This window comes from Nycticebus coucang, chromosome 16, assembly GCF_027406575.1.
Source record: "Nycticebus coucang isolate mNycCou1 chromosome 16, mNycCou1.pri, whole genome shotgun sequence".
NCBI lineage: Eukaryota > Metazoa > Chordata > Mammalia > Primates > Lorisidae > Nycticebus > Nycticebus coucang.
Window position 1 is genome coordinate 61,080,437 of NC_069795.1, and position 17,673 is coordinate 61,098,109.

Below are 17,673 nucleotides of genomic sequence, written 5' to 3' on the forward strand. Positions count from 1 at the left end.
AAGCTCCTTATGGTACCAGGAGAAACATTTCTGTAGTTGAGGGATTCTCCAGGAATCCATGGAAGGTTGAACTGTGGAGCACTAGTTCTCCCGGGGGTATTTGGCAATATATGGAGACCTTTTTAGTTGTCACACCTGAACGTGTATGTGAGAGAGTGGCATCTAGTGACTATAAGCCAGGGACTCCTCTACCCACTGCAGACTCCCCACAGAGTGCACAGCCCAGCTGTCTATAATCAAGAATTATACAGCTCCAGATATCAGTCGTGCCAAGGCTGAGAAGCCTGCGGAAGAGACGGGGCTCACTCTGCAAAGTGTCACCGAGTGAGGGTGTTGCCTGGGCACCTCTGCCATCAGCTGGCTCTGCGCCATTTCCTGCCTCAGAATCTCTCATGGGATATTGTATAGATTTTAAAAAACAAAACTTCTGAGGTATTTTTATGGTTAGATTATGAAAAGGGACTGAATGTCAAAATGTTTTCAGGATCCAAAAGCCACATCAAAATGTTTACCATGGGGCGGTGCCTATGGCTCAAGGAGTAGGGTGCCGGCCCCATATTCCGGAGGTGGCGGGTACAAACCTGGCCCCAGCCAAAATGTTTACCATGAATATTTATAACACATGATAAATATTTGGCCTTTGAAAAGTATTTAGAGGGTGTGTGTGTGTGTACTGAAGAGTAAACTTTCTCTGTTAGGAATTTACGAACATTCTAACTTTATATAAGACTTATTCAAACAAAATCAAATAAGAACATAAAAATTAAAAATAATCATGATTTTAAAAATCAGCAACTTTTGCCCACCTGTGTTTTCTTTTCAGAATGAAGTTGTGGAGGTTGGTCTGTGTCTGAGAGCAGTGCTTCGCTGAGTTTGGGAGATGAAGAGAATTCATTCTGTTTTGCTGACAAAATCCTATGGATCCATATAGAAGTACCCGGCAATGACCAGAGGGGTGGAGACTGGACATTTCTTTCCCCATTCTGCACAGTCACAAAGTCTGACTCAATATTAAGTGAAACCGCTCCTGAGCACTACACCCCACTGGTTCCAGTCTTGATAGAGGTCAGCGAGCTTGCCATAGCACATGAGGTCGCTGCTATTCTGGAAGCACCAGCTACTTCCACCCACGCGTAGACACTTTTTTTTTAGGACAGGGGTGGTGCACTACCTCTTCTTAGGCAGGTCCCCTTAGCATGTGCTGTTGGAGCAGGGAGAGGCAGGCAGCCAAGTGAGGAAGACTGAGCCAGTTAGTCACTGAAATCCCCTCCTCCCTCCCACCATTATGGTGGCTCTACCTCTAGACAGGTTGCAGAGAAAGGGCAAGCACTTTATAGGACCTGAGTGGCGTAGCTATGTGTCTGCTGCCGTGACCTGTCTGAGACGCCTGGATATCTCAGCAAACCAGCTGTAGGCACATCGGCCTAATGTAACTGTGACATAGCTATATGTGTGTATATGTATATAGCTACAGAAAGAAGATGTATGTTTCTTAATTATTTTGTATCTCCTCATTATTCCTGGGACTCCTGAAAACCTGTTTTGGAGTCCCTTTGAGTTTTGACTACATTACTATCATTTTGATAGTCACCCCATTTATATTTTTGTAAACTTCCAGCAGAGAGTCGTGAGGACTGTTTCACATCTGCTGTGGATATTACACACTAACTCTTTACTGCCCAGTGTTCCCAGGTATTGATTGTGTATGTTAATACAGATGATTGTAATACCACCAAAAGAACCACCTTCCTTTGGAGATAAACTGTTGGAAGCTTAGTGCAAGACCATTTGAGAGTTTGCTTGGAGAACGTTAATGACTGTACAGGTCATCTGTGAATATAGAATTTCCCATCACCAGGGAACAGAGTATTTGTTTTGTTGGGAAAATTGCTTTGCTGGGAATTTATGGAGAGAAAGAGTTTTGTGGTCATACAGTAAAGAGATCTTTAATGCCATTGTTACTGGTAAATCATCTGTGGCTGGAGGCCCATCCACAGGCTGGATTTGACTTATGCTCTTTATGACACAGGGCTCCGGATAAAGTGAATTTACTTTCTTATTTAACTAGAAGGTACATGTGCTCTAGCTTATTGTCTCATTGTAAGATAGTTCCTTAAACCGGTGACATTAGTGGATTTTCCTTCTTCCTCTTTATTTTTTACATGCCATATGTGAGCCTTAGTGTTTTTACTTTTTAGAAAATAATGAAAAATTTCAATGGAGAGGGATTTAAACTAAGCACAATAAATTATTTTTGCGTCTGCATCGTTGCATTCTCATTTGTCTCAAAAGGTGTCGACTCTCCAGGGCTGTGCTTTGGGCTGGCCTTTTCGTGTGGTAAGTGGTGTTGGGAGAGAGTTTTTTCATTTCCCTGAGGTGGCTTGATCTTCTGAGAGAAGAAGATCTGGCTGGGTAGGCCTGGGGCAGACTGGGTTCTCCACTCTGTCCCCGAGAGAGCAGGGCGAGGCCTTCCATTCCCCACCTCTTCCTCTGAGAGCCCTCTCTGGGGCTGGACAGAAGGGCCTCCTGCGTTGAGTTTGGAGACAGGATTTAGTTTTGTTTTTCCCTTCTGCTTTAGAAAGCACCAAGATGCAAGTACGTCAGCTTGGGTTTTGACCACTCGTGTGTCATAAAGAGGACTTTTCATAGGTTTGGCTTTTTTGCCCGAGTAGGGTGGAAAGAACTGACCTTTATAATTAAAGCATTGTGAGGTGTTTGAAAAAAAACAATGGCCCTGACATATATACACTGTTCTGCTATGGGAGAGAAACTTATTGGTCATCACATATCTTAAATGATAAGCATAATGCTTTGTGCGTAGTAAGGTTTCAACAAATATCTGTGAAATAATTAAAGGATTTGAGAAGAAAAATTGCTGTTTTCTGGAAGTCACTTCGTTGTGGGTAGAGACAGCCAAATTAGACGAACCCACTCCTGTCTCGGCAAAATTCTAGCCATGTGTCTGTCTTTTGCCTCTCAATTTAATTCAGTTCTGTAGATTTTTAAGTGGTGTGTTTTATGGAAGCACGTATGGGATACTAATGGAGAAGATGATGACAATAAGAAAAGAAGCTGCTGGTGTTATTAGAGAGTCAAGGCTTCCCAGATGAACCAGGAAATAGCAGGAAGACAATACCCAGGTATTAAAAACAATAAAGACAAACTGTAGGGGTGTGGGTGGTCAGAGAAAAGAGTGGTCAATATATTTTAATGGGAGAAGGTTTTACATAGAAAATAGGATTCCAACTGATCCCTGAAGCACTGGCGGGATTTGAATAAGCAGATCTGCCTTCCTTTACATTTGTGTTTGCTGGGCTGGAGTGTGGAGGTCAAAGCTCACTGCAGCCTCTAGCTCCTGGGCTCAAGTGATCCTTCTGCCTCAGCCTCCTGAGTAGCTGGGACTACAGGTGCACACCACCGTCCCTGCCTAATTTTTGTATTTTTGTAGAAATGGGGTCTTGCTATGTTGCTCAGGCTGATCTTGAATTCCAGTCCTTAAGCCATACCCGCACCTCAGTCCCCAGAGTGCTATGATTATCGGCATGAACCACCATGTTCTGCCTATCCTTTTGCTTTTAGATGTGAATTCTGGACATCAATGTCTATCCTGTTCAGAGTCTAGTCAATGCTAAGACAAATGGGAGAAATTTCTCAAACTCCTCCCTTCTCTCCCATGAGTGTTTCGTTGCTTTGAAACAGGTTAATTGACACGATTGTTACGTTGCTGGCAGCTTTATCCACAGACATCCTTCAATGTGTCCTATAGGAGTAGACATCATAGACTTAGCCTCAGGAAGCCCTCTCATTTTATAGGTGGGAAACCAAGGCCTGAGCTGGAGGGACCAGGCCAGAGTTGCATAGTTTGTTGGGGGCCAAGTCCATCACCACACGTGCTGAATGGCCTCCTGCCCTGGTAGGAGCCCCAGGGTCATGCAGTCCAGGCGTGGTTGGCATTTGAAAGTTCATGAGGAGCACAGGTGTTTGGGGGGAAGGACGAATGGAGAGGGATGGCCAGCAGACGGCAGAAGACTTTTTCTAATGATAATGGGCTCTAAATGCTTCACCAAGCCTTATGAAAGAACCCTCTGTGAGAAGGCGGGGAGGATTTACACTGATCTATTGCACAGTTGGCAGAGCCCAGCACACTCCAATCAAGTGGCTTTCTGAGCTGGAGAACATGTAGGGCAGCCTAGAAAATAACTGAGTCAGATAAATGTAAACAGAATCTCCTTTTCACTACAGAACCCCATGGAGTCCTAGTGAGCCTTTTTTCTGTTCTGCCTATGACCTTCTATCTCAGAATATCTGAAGCACTTCTCACCCAAGTTTGTCCTAAAAACATTTGAACTTGTTGTCAACAGTAGATTTTCCTGCCCTGTCTCTGCCCTCTTCCTATTTTTCTCTTCTGTTTTAAATGATAATTTATTCACAGAATGAGGGAATATTTATAGTTGCCAGTATGCACGTAAAACGGAAACCACAAACTGCCGTTGCTGCATAAATTATGCGTCTGAAGTTTGGCTATATACAGTTTCAAGACAAGCAGTGGGGAGGGGGATGTTCTGGTTATAATTGTGATTTGTAAGACTAATTTAGATGCTCAGCTTCACTTTGTCTATCAAGAAAAGGATTTCTTATACCGAGAGGGTGCATCCATGATCCTTTCAAATTGTATACAAATCTGTGGTGCACGTGTGTGTGTGTGTGTGTGAATTTACATTTTCTGCAAAGAGGATGCACGGATTTCATCAGAATTCCTGAAATCTATGGAAACAAGATCAGCATTATACACTGACATAGTGGATTTCTTTACATTAAAATTTACTAGAAAAATTTGAGATTTTTACACATTAAATTCATTAAGTTGTCTCATAGAATCTTTTCCCTTATTTTTTATTGATATTCTTTTTGATTGACAAATATATGTGTACCTTATAGTGGGTATTTTGAAATATTCCAAAGTAGCTCAGCTCAAAAGCAATTCCCTTTCATAATCCCTCTAATTTTATTATAAGAACAACTTTCTTTGGTTAAATATTTATGCTTAATATGTTCCGGATGGAAGTTATATACTGTTTGGAATAGGTAATACTTTCACAGAATAAGGTTCAAACAAATATAGTTTATTGCATCAAGAATATGCCAACCAATCAACCTGTGCAATGGTCCAGTATCCCTATGAAATAAGTCCACCGTAAACCCATTGATTGGGCGTTTCTGCCTCAGTATAGGACTGCTGGGTGACCTTGGCTCACTAAATGGATAAGCATGTTTTCCTCCATACATCATAGAAGATTTTTGTTTCTCTCTCCTCTTTAATATCGACTATTCAGGGTCTGTGATAGATTTTTTGCATACATTAGATGTAATCCTCCTGTTTATGGAATAAAAAAGCTGAGTAAATAACATGTTCACAGTCCCAGAGGGAAGAAGAGATAGAACTGGGACTTGAATGGCTGATTCTGTCTCTGGGGCCCACACTGTCTCCCCTAAGCCCAGTGAAGTCTTGCACTGTAGTCACTGCTATGCTTCCTTTTGAACCTTTGTGAATCCTGGCCAACGATCAAAGTTAGGGGTCCATGGAAAAAATTTTTGCTGAAAGAAGTGGAAAGTGGCAGAGGATAAGATAGCAAGGTGGGTTTGGCTCTCTAACTGAAGACCATTGACTGGCTGAAGTCCGAGCAAACCTGTGACACACTCAAGGTAAAGTGACTGGATTTATCCTCATTTGGCACTTAGCACATTTTCAATGGCAAAGTTACTTGGTTTTGGTTATCTTTGAGAACAAGACAGTAAACTACTGCTTGTCTCAACAAAGCCCTTACAATTTTAACATCCCTAAACCTAGGCCAGTGGCTGTGAGTTAAGTAAAACAGCAAGTCGAGAACACAGGTGTGAATATAGAAATAGATGAATTTGCGAAACAGTCTTGCTCTCACTCATCCAATTTGCAGCTTATTATTTTTTACATTAGTACCTGTTTTTATACCTCAATAACCAAGTAAATTTCCATTGAGTTTGTCTCAGACTATGGTCACTTACAGCAGTCTGCAAACCTTTTTCCAGAAAGGGCCCATGTAGAAATATTTTTGGCTTTTTGGCTTTGTGGAACCTGTGGTCTATATCACAATGACTCAATTCTCCCATGGTTGAGCAACCATGGATGGTGTGTAAACAGATGAGTGTGGCTATGTTCCAAAATAACTTTATTTACAAAAACATGTGGTGGGCCAGATTTTCCCTCTATGCCATAGTTTGCTGAACCCTAGTTTAGAGAATGGACATAATTCTAGGAACATTAAAAAGGTGAGGCCAAGTAAATAACCAGGTCATCCAGTAGGGTTCATTGGAGAATGTTTGAGTGTGGACATTTTATTCATATTTCATACAATACATTGCTGAATATATACATTTACAATATGGTAGAGGGTCTTCTATGTAGTATATTGTAGGAACACTGATTGGAAGCTTGGAGAAAATGAGGCTCTTAATGAAGTTTTGCCACTAACTTTAATGTATCATTGGGCAAATTATCCTCTTTGAGCCAGAAAAAGGGTATTGGGATTAAGTAATCTCCCAGGGTCTTTCTACTCTATCTTTCTCTGAAGCTGTGATTGTCTTATTAAGACTTCAAGGGAGAAATACAAAGTTAAAAACAAAATCTTATAGGTTAAAATTATATAAAAATCTGGCCTGGAACTCCTGATTCAACTCACATAACCAATGAGGCCACATGGGCCCACAAGTTGAAGGACACTGTGTGGAGGACATGGCCCAGACATGCGGACTGAGAGGAGGGTCAATAGGCTTCCACTGGGAGTGGGGCTGAGTGGAAGGTTGCTATGGTGAGTGAACTCCCTGCTGAATACAATAACAGTATAATGACATAAATAGTAAAGCTTCCTTGGGACTTAAGAGAAAAATCATGGAGACACTTTAGAAGAAGATCCCTGCAGAAAAGCACAACCCTTTGTGGTATGCACAGCTGTAGGAGAACCAGGGAGCCCCTCTCACCTCCTACCCAGAACCACTTAGAACCAAAGATGATCACTCCTTTCTCAAATCGTGGTCTTTAGGGTAACTGATTGATCTTTGGATGTTGGCTTTTGAACAGGATCTGAGAAGTCCTGTGGTTTGCAAACCATGCTCTGTGGGTAAGGGGTGGTTGTAGGAGGTGAGCTGCGGGATCCTTGCACCCCACATTTGTTTCAGCCAGAGTGCCCCTCACGGCCAGCTTTTATTTGCTGATGTTAAACAAATGCTCTTCTAACCTCTGCATTATAAATGAGAAAACCGACTCTCAGGAGGGGCCACAGGCAGACGTGGCTGCTGCAGAGAGTGAGAGGAGATGCTGGGAGGCATGAGAAGTTCATACACATCTTCTGGGGAAGGTGGGTGTCTCGGGGTGGACTGCACATGGAGAAGTGAATACTCAGTCTCAGTTCCTCTGGAGGACTCTCTGGGACTCTCGGCCTTGCAGGAAACATTCTCATAGTAGCCCTCAGCAGAGTTCCCAGATGGCCGTCTTGGAAGGACACTGTGATTGATGAGGGTGTAGCATAGCTCCTCTATGTAGGTCTGGTCCGAGCTGTCCTGCTGGTCAAAGGACAGCCATCATCAAGTTCAGTGGCAATGCTGACCTGACCCTAGGTCAAGTTTGTTTTCTATGACCATCTCCTCTCCAGCTCTCAGCCATTTTTTCTAAATGCCTGCCCCCACTCCAATCACTAGGCCAGGCAGCCAGCGTGCCCCAGTCACCCAGAGTATACCACCTACCCAGGTGTATCCTCTGCCTCCTGTCCCAGAGCGGCCCCTGGCCACCTGCACAATTTGCAAAGTCTCAGGGCTCTGGGGGCAGCCCATTCTTTTATAAAAGGGAACAATTTGATGACACCTTCATGTGTTTGGGTATGATATTTTACCACCCAGTCCAGAGATATTTGCATTAGTAAACGGGTAAACAACTCAAGGGAAGGTTCACTCATGACAGAATCTCAGGAGATGAAAAGCAAAGCAGTAAAGTGCAGGAGACAGAGTGTGGATTTTGAAGTGAGACTTAGTTTTGAATCCTGGCTCTGCCATCTTGTCTTCTGTCTGGATTTGGGGAATATCGCTAAATCTCTTAGTTTTCTCATCTCATCTGTAAAATGGTGGGCGTAGGGAATAATAACATCGACCTTATGAGGTGGTTGTGACAGTTACACAAGGTAAGGCTCGTAAACCACTCAGCAGGTTGCCTGTCATAAACTAAGTGGGCAGTAAATGTCAGTTTCTTTCAATAATTGTGCAACAGATGTGGCTGCTGCATTGACCCCAGGCCCTGCGTGTGCTTCCTAGTCTCACAAGTACTGGCATCCAAAGTGTTTCTTTCATAGAGGGGTCAGAAAAAGTCCAGGAGGCCACCTTTTCCTGGGGTAGGGGGTCTGCACTTCTATCATCATCCCAGAAAATGTCTTTGAACTGTTCTTATTACCTGGATGGGGGCAGATGACATTCCTTTGCCTGCAGAGAGAAAATACACTCAATGAGTTTCAGGCTATTGGGAGATTTGAGGGGAGAGGGAGAGAGGAGAGGATTATAAGCAATCAGAGAAGTGGGGCACAGCTAGGGTAGGCCTTATCGAGTTATTATGACCTGTGGCCCATCCCTGAAAAGGGACAAGGAACAGCAGAGCTGTGCTTAGTCTGAGAGGTGAGATGAGGGAGACACATTCGCTCGGCCTTTGGATAGGAAATCTTTCCTACTTCCCTCCACCCCATCCTTCTTTACACAAAATTCACTGCATGCTGACTCTGTACCAGATACTGGGGAGACAAATAAGAATCAGAAAACAGTCCCTGTCCTCAAGGGGCTCACAGGCTAGCAAAGGAGACAGACAAGGGGTCGCGAGAGACCTAGAATGCAGAGAGGAGGCTGTTGTTTCTACAGTGAGTGACAGGGGATGGTGGTGATGTAGGGGCTACATTCAAGGGAGGCTTTGCAGAAGAGAAAACTCTTAGGCTGAACACTACCATTCCTGTACCTGCTGGCAGATACAAACATGAACAGGGCAATTTTTCAAAAGTTAACTTACTTAAAATGAACAGGCATTGGCCATTCAGCAAAGAGGGAAGTGGACACACCAGCTACCTCCTTGTGAAGACGCCAGTGCAAGGAGGAAACCCGTGCCCTCACATGGAAGCCGGCAGTACAGGTGCTGTATGGTGTGGGGACTGACATTCCTCCAGTAGTGACTTCCCAGATCCCCACATCTCCGTAAATGCCTGTGGCCATCTAGGACTTTGCTGATTATCATCACAGGAAAAGGGTCTGTGAGTTTTAACATCTGGTCTTATTTCTACTACATTTTGCTCTGACAGAGATTGGGGTTCCCTGGGACCCACCATTTCCCAGAGTGACATGGCTGGGGTGGTAGGTCTGTATTTGTCATTTACACACCTGACAGGGCTAGTTTTCAAAATTCAGCATTGAAGTCATGAAGGCAAAGTCAAAACTCTGCTTTTCTTCTTCAAAAATCCAATGCCCTTTCCTCAGTCCTGTTTTCTTATTTTTTCTCTTGCAATACCCTTTAACACCCTCTCTTTGAATGTGCTCTGCTTAACTTCAACACTCTTCTGTCCCCATAGACCATTGCACCAAGCTCCTAAGTGGCTTTCTGGCATTTATTCTTTGTTATAATTTGTTCTCCACAGAGCAGCTGAAGAGATCTCTTTCATGCAAATCTGGTCATACCTGCCCCCTGCATAAAGCCCTTCAGAATCTCCTGTGCTCTCAAGAAGAGGATGCAATCTTTAACTTGGCCACAGGACCCCTCAACTCCCCTGTGCTCTCTGTATGATGCCTTTGCCTCCACCTCTTGCGTTAACTGTCTCCCATTAACGCCTTCAACCTTCAGACCTCACGCAGTAATTGAGGAATATGGAGATGAATGAGACAGCCCCTGCTTGAGTGAGCTCACAGTCTATTAGGGAGAATATGCAACTGGACAAATTGAAGCAAAATATGGAAATATTTTGACCATACTAGAAATATGCCCAAAGGACTTGGGAGCATAGAGAAGAGGTAGTTTGGAAATGTAAGTCTACCAAAAGTGAAAATCATAAAAAAGTGATGACTTACTTTCCTTCTTGGAATCTTGTCTTTCTTTAAAAATGCGTATTTTTTTCCTGCAAAAGAAGAGAAATTGGTGATTTTAATATTCAGAAACTCTCAAAGGAAACTATATAAACTTATAAATTTATTTTCTAACTCTTTGATTTGTTAAAGTTATGCAACTTTTATAATACCTCCTTGAGCAAAAAGGAATTAGGTAAAAAAGAAAAACTGAATGATGAAGCCAAACAGAAATACATTCCTTTGTGCCTCTCTCATCTCTCTCTTCTCCCCTCCCTCTTTTCTAAATTGGATAGAGAATTGATTTATATATAGAAAACTATGGCGGTATTACAGGTTACTTACTTTGGAGAATTATTTTCTAACAAAGAATCAACTTCTTTTGTATCGTAACAGTGAAGGAGCCAGGGTTATTTCTAATCTGATTCTAATCTGTGATCTCCAAAAACAAACAAATGAACAAACAAACAAGCACACTAATTCCACAGACCACACAGTATTAAAGACCTCCTAGAAAATGCAATTTTCCATCGTATGAAACAAGGACAACACCTACTGTAAGGAAGATGACCAAATGTCCTGTTTGTTCAGTCTGCTTAATGTTATTACCATTCACTTAGTGACCATTAACTATTTTTAGCAACCTTTTCATTCTCAAAGATATCCTAGTTTGGATTGTATATTATATGATGACGCTGACTGTAAATTCCCTGGGCAAGAGGCAGAAATGTGTACTTCTGTCCATGGGGACTCTGGGGTTTGCAATATAAAAAAGGATTCTTTCTCTATGTTAGTTGTCAGTTTCATCCTTGCCTCATTTCTGTTTGAGGAGAGGACACCGCCCCAACCCTCAACCCTGCGTGAGGTACTGTTCCTGTTTCATCAAACTTGAAGGATGGCTTCCCCCATCAACTCTGATTGTGTATGGGCTAGTGACAGGCTTTTGCTATGGCCTCTGACAGCAGGGAGTTCACAGGTAACTTGCAGTAAATACCACATTGAAACCACACTTGGGGAAATAACACCTAAAATCAGCTCTCCACTCACCATGGTAGGCAGAAACACCCGTCAGCGATGTGGCAATCCAAGCACCTAAAATACCCAAAAGAAATGATGCAAATCACAAGAATGGCTTCTGTAGCTTTTTTTTTTCCAAGCAAATATTAATCCTAGGTGACCTGGACATATCTCTCATGGTAGACGACCTTTGTCCTTCTAGGATGAAGATGACACTATTGATTCCTAATCAGGGAAAAAACTTCCTATTGTATTCTCAGCAAAGGGAAAAGATTTTCTTATACTCATTACAGGGATTTATGTGTGATGAAGAACACATAGAGACATCTCCAGCAAATCAAGGTGCAGGGAGCAAGTATGTGGACATTTTAGAAATCTTTTTTTTTTTTTTCAGCTTATCACAGTGGTTCGCATCTGTAATGAGCACTTGGGGAAGTTGAGGCAGGAGGATCACCAGAGGCCACAAGTCTGAGACCTGCCTGGGCAATATAGTGAGACCCCTGTCTCTATAAAAAGTAAAAAAAAAAAAAAATTATCTGGCTATCATGGCATTCACCTGCAGTCCCATCTACTCTAAAGGCTGAGGGGGAGGATCTCTTGAGCTCAGGAGTCTGAGGTTGCAGTGAGGTATGATGACACTGCTGCATGCTAGCCTAGACAGGAGAGAAAGACTCTTTATCTCAAAAAGAAAAAGGAAAAGAAAAGGAAGAAATTATTTTTTTCAGGTATGAGTTAGGAAATACCTGTATAAGATTTCACTGCACTCTGAATTTCCTCAAATTTATGCTATATTGAAATTATATTTTCTAAGTTTAAGGCACAGTCAACGACCTACATGTTTGAATGTGAAAGCCCTTTATCTCCAGGAAAACAAGGTACATGTAACAATTACGTAAAAACATTTGCAAAACACCATGCAAAAATGTCTGTCCTGGTGAGCTTTCCCATGGATTTCTTCCAGAAGGGGCAGTGGAGGAGAGGCTGACTGCATGGTGATCTTGGCAGAGTCAGCAGCTTTGCTGAGTATTCTACCAGCCTTTAGGCTTGGTATCATCAAAGCCTTTGGGGCCAAGGGCCCCACTGCAGCTCTTCCTCTTCCTCAGGCCTTTTACCTTCAGGGCTCTTTAAACCATTTGCTTACATCTCTTGCTTTGTTACTAAAGAAACATAGGGAAACTACCAAATCCCACCAATGTCAAGGAAACAGATTCACTGAGGAGATACTAGAATGAGATGAAAGGAAAGGGTGGTTTTGAGTTAATAGATCAATATCTCTGAATTCCTTGAGGCATAGTTTCCTAATCTAAAAAATGAGGCCACTATACTGTTCAACTCATGGAGTTGTAAGGAAGAGATAAAATTAAATATAGACAATAGCTATTTGTAAACTGGCTTTTTCCTTTACTCAACTTTTTCTTCCATTTATAATATGGACATTTTGGGTCTGAGATGGGTTCAGTCAACTTCCATGAAGCAGGCCAGACAATCTCTATAACCTTAAGCTACATACCAATAATTCCAGGTTTCTGTCTCATTCACAGAGCCTCCTCCACTTCCTGGTCTACCCAATCCCTTCCTAGGTATAATGCCCACGGTTCTTCTGGTCTATTTCATCATTTGGATGCATGCTTTAACATATGCACAGTAATGCACCCCATTATTGGGTGTTGGGACATAGCTGCTGGGTCTCCAATGCCTAACATGGGTCTTAGTGTTAAAAATATAACAACAGTGGTTGTTTTTTAGTTGCAACTTTTCCCAAATATCCTCTGAAAACCATTTGAAAAGTCTAGATAACTCCACAGGCATTGCCACCCTTTGGGATTCTTGGACCCTGGGATGCCAGGTCTATATTTTAGTGATTCTCTTCCTGAAAATTCTTAGTGTCAGGGACTCAAAAGAGCTGGTGAGAAAGGATTGATGGGGCCATCTTGATTGGATAGCATCACGATAATCATCCCGTCTCTCCACAAACCTTGCAACAACAGTTATGACATTGAGGATGTGGTCACTTCAGAAATATAAAAATCAGAGCTTCAAATAATTAGGATGGAGTTTGAGCACTGAGGTATTTCAGATTGGCAAACAAAGAGGCAGCAAGAATAAAACTCCTTATTTTATAACAGGGCTTATCAAGGACTAACAGGGTCTGTTTTCTGTCGCTAGGGATTCCATGAGGCTCCTAGCAAAGTAGCGCATCTCCCATGTAAAGTTTCAAAGCCGTTTCATCTTCATCCTGTCTTCACACTTGCTACCATTACAACTGATGCTGGGTCTAGGAGGGGCCCTCCATGGCACGGATGTGAAGCCCAGGACCTGATACACTTCATTCTCCCTGGCAAAGGCTAGGAGGAGTCTGTTGAGTTTTCTCCCACCTGGATGTTCTCTGCTTGGGGGTTTGAAGTCTCAGATCCCGAGGCATCTCTTGAGGGTCTTGCTGCCACCTAAAACTTAACACATCAGAAATGGGCTAAATATTTCTTCTCCAGGATTCTCATTTCTTTTCGTAATTTTTCCAACTTTCCTTACTTCTGTTATCAGCTTCTCCCTCACACTTGTTAATAATCCCTCCTCAAGGGTATGCCACATCCTACCTTCAATCCGACCTTATCGCCACTGCCACAGAACAGCCCACTGATTTTCTCCGACAACTGTATGTACAATTAACCCTAAACCACCTGACACCAAATGTCCAGGAATTCTCATCATGACTGTGAGAATATCTGTCTAGAGCAAGCCCTGGTCTCCTTAGCTATCATTAGCTGTTTGATGTAGTTCTAAGAACTCTATACAAGCAATGAGGAAGGGGCTGGCCTTGTCTCATGTAAATGGCCATCTTTTACGGAAAGCACAGGTACAGAGAACATGGGGAAAAGGGGGGGGGGAAGATTAAAGAAAATAAATTGGTTCATTGCTTGTGTTGGATTTCTACATATTTAACTTTTCATTTTCTGGGAGCTGGGAGTAAGATGATAAAAAAACAAACACTTAAACACTACTTTCTATATCGTAGTCATTTTATACATTATATTTTGCTTCATTTTAGAATCAACCCCTATGGTAGATATCACAGTCCTTTTTTTTTCCAATGAGAAAACTGAAGCAAAAAATGTTAGGCAATTTATCTGAGAATCCACAGCCAGTAGGAGGCCAGGCTGGGTTTGTTCTGGCAGATTCCTTCCTCTGAGACTCTAAGCTGCTCTCATGAGGGGTAGTTGCTGTTCTAGGCTTGGGAAATTTCTCCAGATCTTGTAACAAATTTGGTGGTGGGGAGTGTGCCGATTGCATGATAACTGGGTAGTATGGGTGAAGTTGAAAAGTCAGATCCCAATCTATATGAGACTTTTTAATATATTAAAGGAGACATTTTTAATTAGCACTGAAATAAAGATGCTGGACCAATTTATCAACTATTAGGAAAAAAATATTATATGTGACATTGTACATTAAATGTGTGTCATCAAATATAAAACAATTAAATCCCCACAAATTGTATGTGTGGATTTGTCTTATCTCGAATGGGGGAAAGAATTTTGGTATAATATAACTGCAGAAACTAAAAAGCTTTTTAGATTTAATTCCATTATCTTTAAAATATAATAAACATAGACCCATAAAAAGTCAGAATATATGCCTTGAAAAATATTTTTTTGCAATATTTATGAAAAAGGACCAATTTCTCCTAAGTAAAAAAAGATTTTACTATCACTAAAACAAAATAGACCAAAATCTAAAACAAAAATGAGCAAAAGACATTACTAGGTCTTCACAGATGAAGAAATACAAATGACCAAAGAATATAACAATTAAAATTGAATTTGATGTTATCTGTAATTATAAATGCAATTACCATTTTATTATTTTATGTTTATGCTTTATTTATTTTTCATTTTTTTTACAATGAGTACATATTAATGCCATAATCCTTCATACTCATATCAGTTCTAAGACACAAATGTCCATATGTGACATTAATCACTATTTACATCATTTCTATATTTTGTTTGTTTCAGGGTATCTATCTCTTTTATTGATCTAACACTAAAAACACTAATTAAGAGCCGTTATATGCCCCAGACAATGCCAGGAACCAGGAATTCAAAGACGAATGAGAAATAATTTCTACATTTGAGGAGTTCACAAATAGATATAAAAATAGTGATTTATGCTCTTATAGAAAAATGCTAGAATAGAGGATCAACAAAGGGCTTTGGAGACCCAGGGGGAAGAAATCTCAGATAACACGGTTCTCAGGAAGGGACTTGAGGCTTTCCATAGCCTCACCAAGCCTCCTTTTGGTAAGCGGTCAAAAGTGGGTCACCTCCTTTTCCTGTGTTCCACTCTCCAGCCGCATGAACTGAGAGCCGGAACTCCAAACATAATCCTATAAAGACTTCCCTGGGCAACTCACTGTCCCTAGATAGCCTTACTTTATATCCTTGTTTTAGGTGTTATTAATTTGTACAATGGTTGCTTTGATGTTAATAAAGATAATTATAAAATAAAAGAAATTATCTGATCATTGAATCCTACTGTGTATCAGGCACTATGCTAGCACCAGACACACTAGAATCTACACTACTCTGTAGTAGGCATTGTATTATTATCGCAACTAAAATGAGGAAGCTGAAGTCATGAAAACTTCAGCCCAATTCTCTACCTATTGAAATGACCTCTGCTTCTCCACTTGCAGGGAGTGCACACCAAATGAAGCCTGATGGGGACACTGTTTTTACCTTAAAATAATGACTGAAAGGGTGGTGATATCATTTTTGACTTCCAAGTGGAGCATGAAGAGCTCAGGAGAGCATCCCTTTCCGGACCTCAGAAAGTTGTTGCACTTCTTTGGTGATTGCCTATTTTATAAACCTCCCTTGGTAAAGTTTTTCCACCTTTCAGCAGTTCTCCACCAGCTATTCTCTGTGTTTCTGGGGAGAAGGCAAAACCTACAAGAAATTTAAAGTGGTTTCTAGCATAGTAGGCACTGAATGCTTTTCATAACTTAATTCCTTCATTCCCCAAAGCAGCCTCTTTTTCTCCTTCTGGCTGCATTATCCCATCCCAACTCCCTTGTTCCCCTGCAGGGAATCTGGACTCACCTGTTCTCCCTCAGCAGAGAGTTTCCCATCCTTTTAGTCCGCTCAGCGCCTTCCTCTCTGTCCCGTTACCACTTCCTTCTGGCGTGCCTTGTGCTCTGACAGGGCAGACCTGACTTAACTGCTGGCTGTGTGGCTCTGGCCACCTGTACAGAGAGAGTTGAAAGGAGAAGGGTATCTCTGCAGAGGGAAGGAAGAGGTCTGGGGGAGGGGACTTACAGGCACACACATGCAGAACATCCTTAAATATCAGAGCCGAAATGTATCAGACTGTTGGCCGTAACCAGAAGCTGTAGGTCAATGAAAGCTTTGAACTTCCCCAGAACCCCAGGTCTGCAAGGGCAGGTGGGATGTGGGAGTTTTTCCATTACATATACTTAACATTTATTAAATAATTAGTCAGGGGGAAACTTTGTTTAAAAAAACAAACAAAAGAAAAGGTTAAAGAGTCAAGCCGCAGACTAGTAGAAAATATAATATAAAAACCTCTCAAAATTCATTTAAGAGTAAACAAACACCCAAAAACAAAATGGGCAAAATATTTGAATGAACACTTTACCAAAGAAACAATATGGATGGCAAATACGGGAAAAGATGCTCCACATTATAGTCATTAAACCACAACGCAACACATTTATACACTCACTACAATGGCTAACGTTGCAAACAAAAGCAAAAATGAAAAGCTGACAGTGTCAAGTCCTGGGAAGGGATGCAGAACAACTGGAAATCTGTCGGGGATGAGAATGCAAAGTGATGCAGCTTTTTTTGAAACTGAAAGGGCAGGTTTTTTGTTTCAAAGTTAGACATGGACTTACAGTACATCCCAGCAATTTTGCTCTTAGGCATTTACCCAAGTGAAATTTAAGTCCTCTAAAATCATGTGTGCACATTTTCATACCCGCTTTACTTAAAATTGACCCCTTGCCAAAAAATCTTGGAAATAGCCTAAATGATCTCCACCAGTAAATGGTAAAACAAACTATAATGATCTCTGAAACCTCCCTTCCCACCTTTGGTATGCACCTGTTGACAGTGATTTCCCAGGCTGTATTTTTATGATTCTTTCACTTTTTCTGGATTATTTAAAAAATAATCGCAAAGAAGTATGAAAACACAATTATCAATACTGATAAATGGAAACCCCTATACTTTTACATCGTGTTTTTCAGAAATAGTTCTTTTAGCATTAAAATTTATACATTGCTAACTCACGTTATATGCAAATTTGAGAATATATGGAGTAAAAAACATGGGGGATTTTGAGTAAAAATGACCTCTAAAGTGGTTCTAGACCCTTAAGTTGCTTCTCATTTTATTTCCTAAAGTGATTTGGTACAAACTGCAATGAAGTTTATTTACTTTGTGTAGTCTGGGAATAGTTCCTGAGCCATAGAGAGAAACTATATTAGACCTCTCTATTATCTAAATATTTTCTTTTCTTTTT

At 41.4% G+C, this 17,673-nt stretch overlaps 2 protein-coding genes across 7 annotated transcripts in view; one reads left to right on the plus strand and one right to left on the minus strand.

The window, feature by feature from the left end:
* Positions 1-2,779, plus strand: part of C16H3orf52 (chromosome 16 C3orf52 homolog) — a 35,947-nt gene extending 33,168 nt beyond the window's left edge. Inside the window, exon 6 of the mRNA XM_053565701.1 lies at positions 824-2,779. Within this exon, the coding sequence (XP_053421676.1) occupies positions 824-828 (5 nt within the window). The 3' untranslated portion in view covers positions 829-2,779. The remainder of the gene's footprint in view (positions 1-823) is intronic.
* Positions 2,780-5,020: 2,241 nt separating this feature from the next.
* On the minus strand, positions 5,021-16,390 carry GCSAM (germinal center associated signaling and motility). Of its 6 annotated transcripts, XM_053565234.1 has the most exons (7): positions 16,230-16,390; positions 13,506-13,580; positions 11,161-11,205; positions 10,120-10,166; positions 8,474-8,502; positions 7,272-7,596; positions 5,021-5,374 (listed from the first exon to the last, which is right to left on the minus strand). In XM_053565234.1, the coding sequence occupies exons 1-6, from the start codon at positions 16,256-16,258 to the stop codon at positions 7,279-7,281; spliced, it is 543 nt and encodes a 180-aa protein (XP_053421209.1). In that variant the 5' UTR covers positions 16,259-16,390; the 3' UTR covers positions 5,021-5,374; positions 7,272-7,278. The 6 variants fall into 6 exon arrangements, with proteins under 6 accessions (XP_053421209.1, XP_053421212.1, XP_053421211.1 ...); XM_053565237.1 differs by having other exon boundaries at positions 5,021-7,593; positions 13,506-13,574; XM_053565236.1 differs by having other exon boundaries at positions 5,021-7,596; positions 13,506-13,574.
* Positions 16,391-17,673: the final 1,283 nt, after the last annotated feature.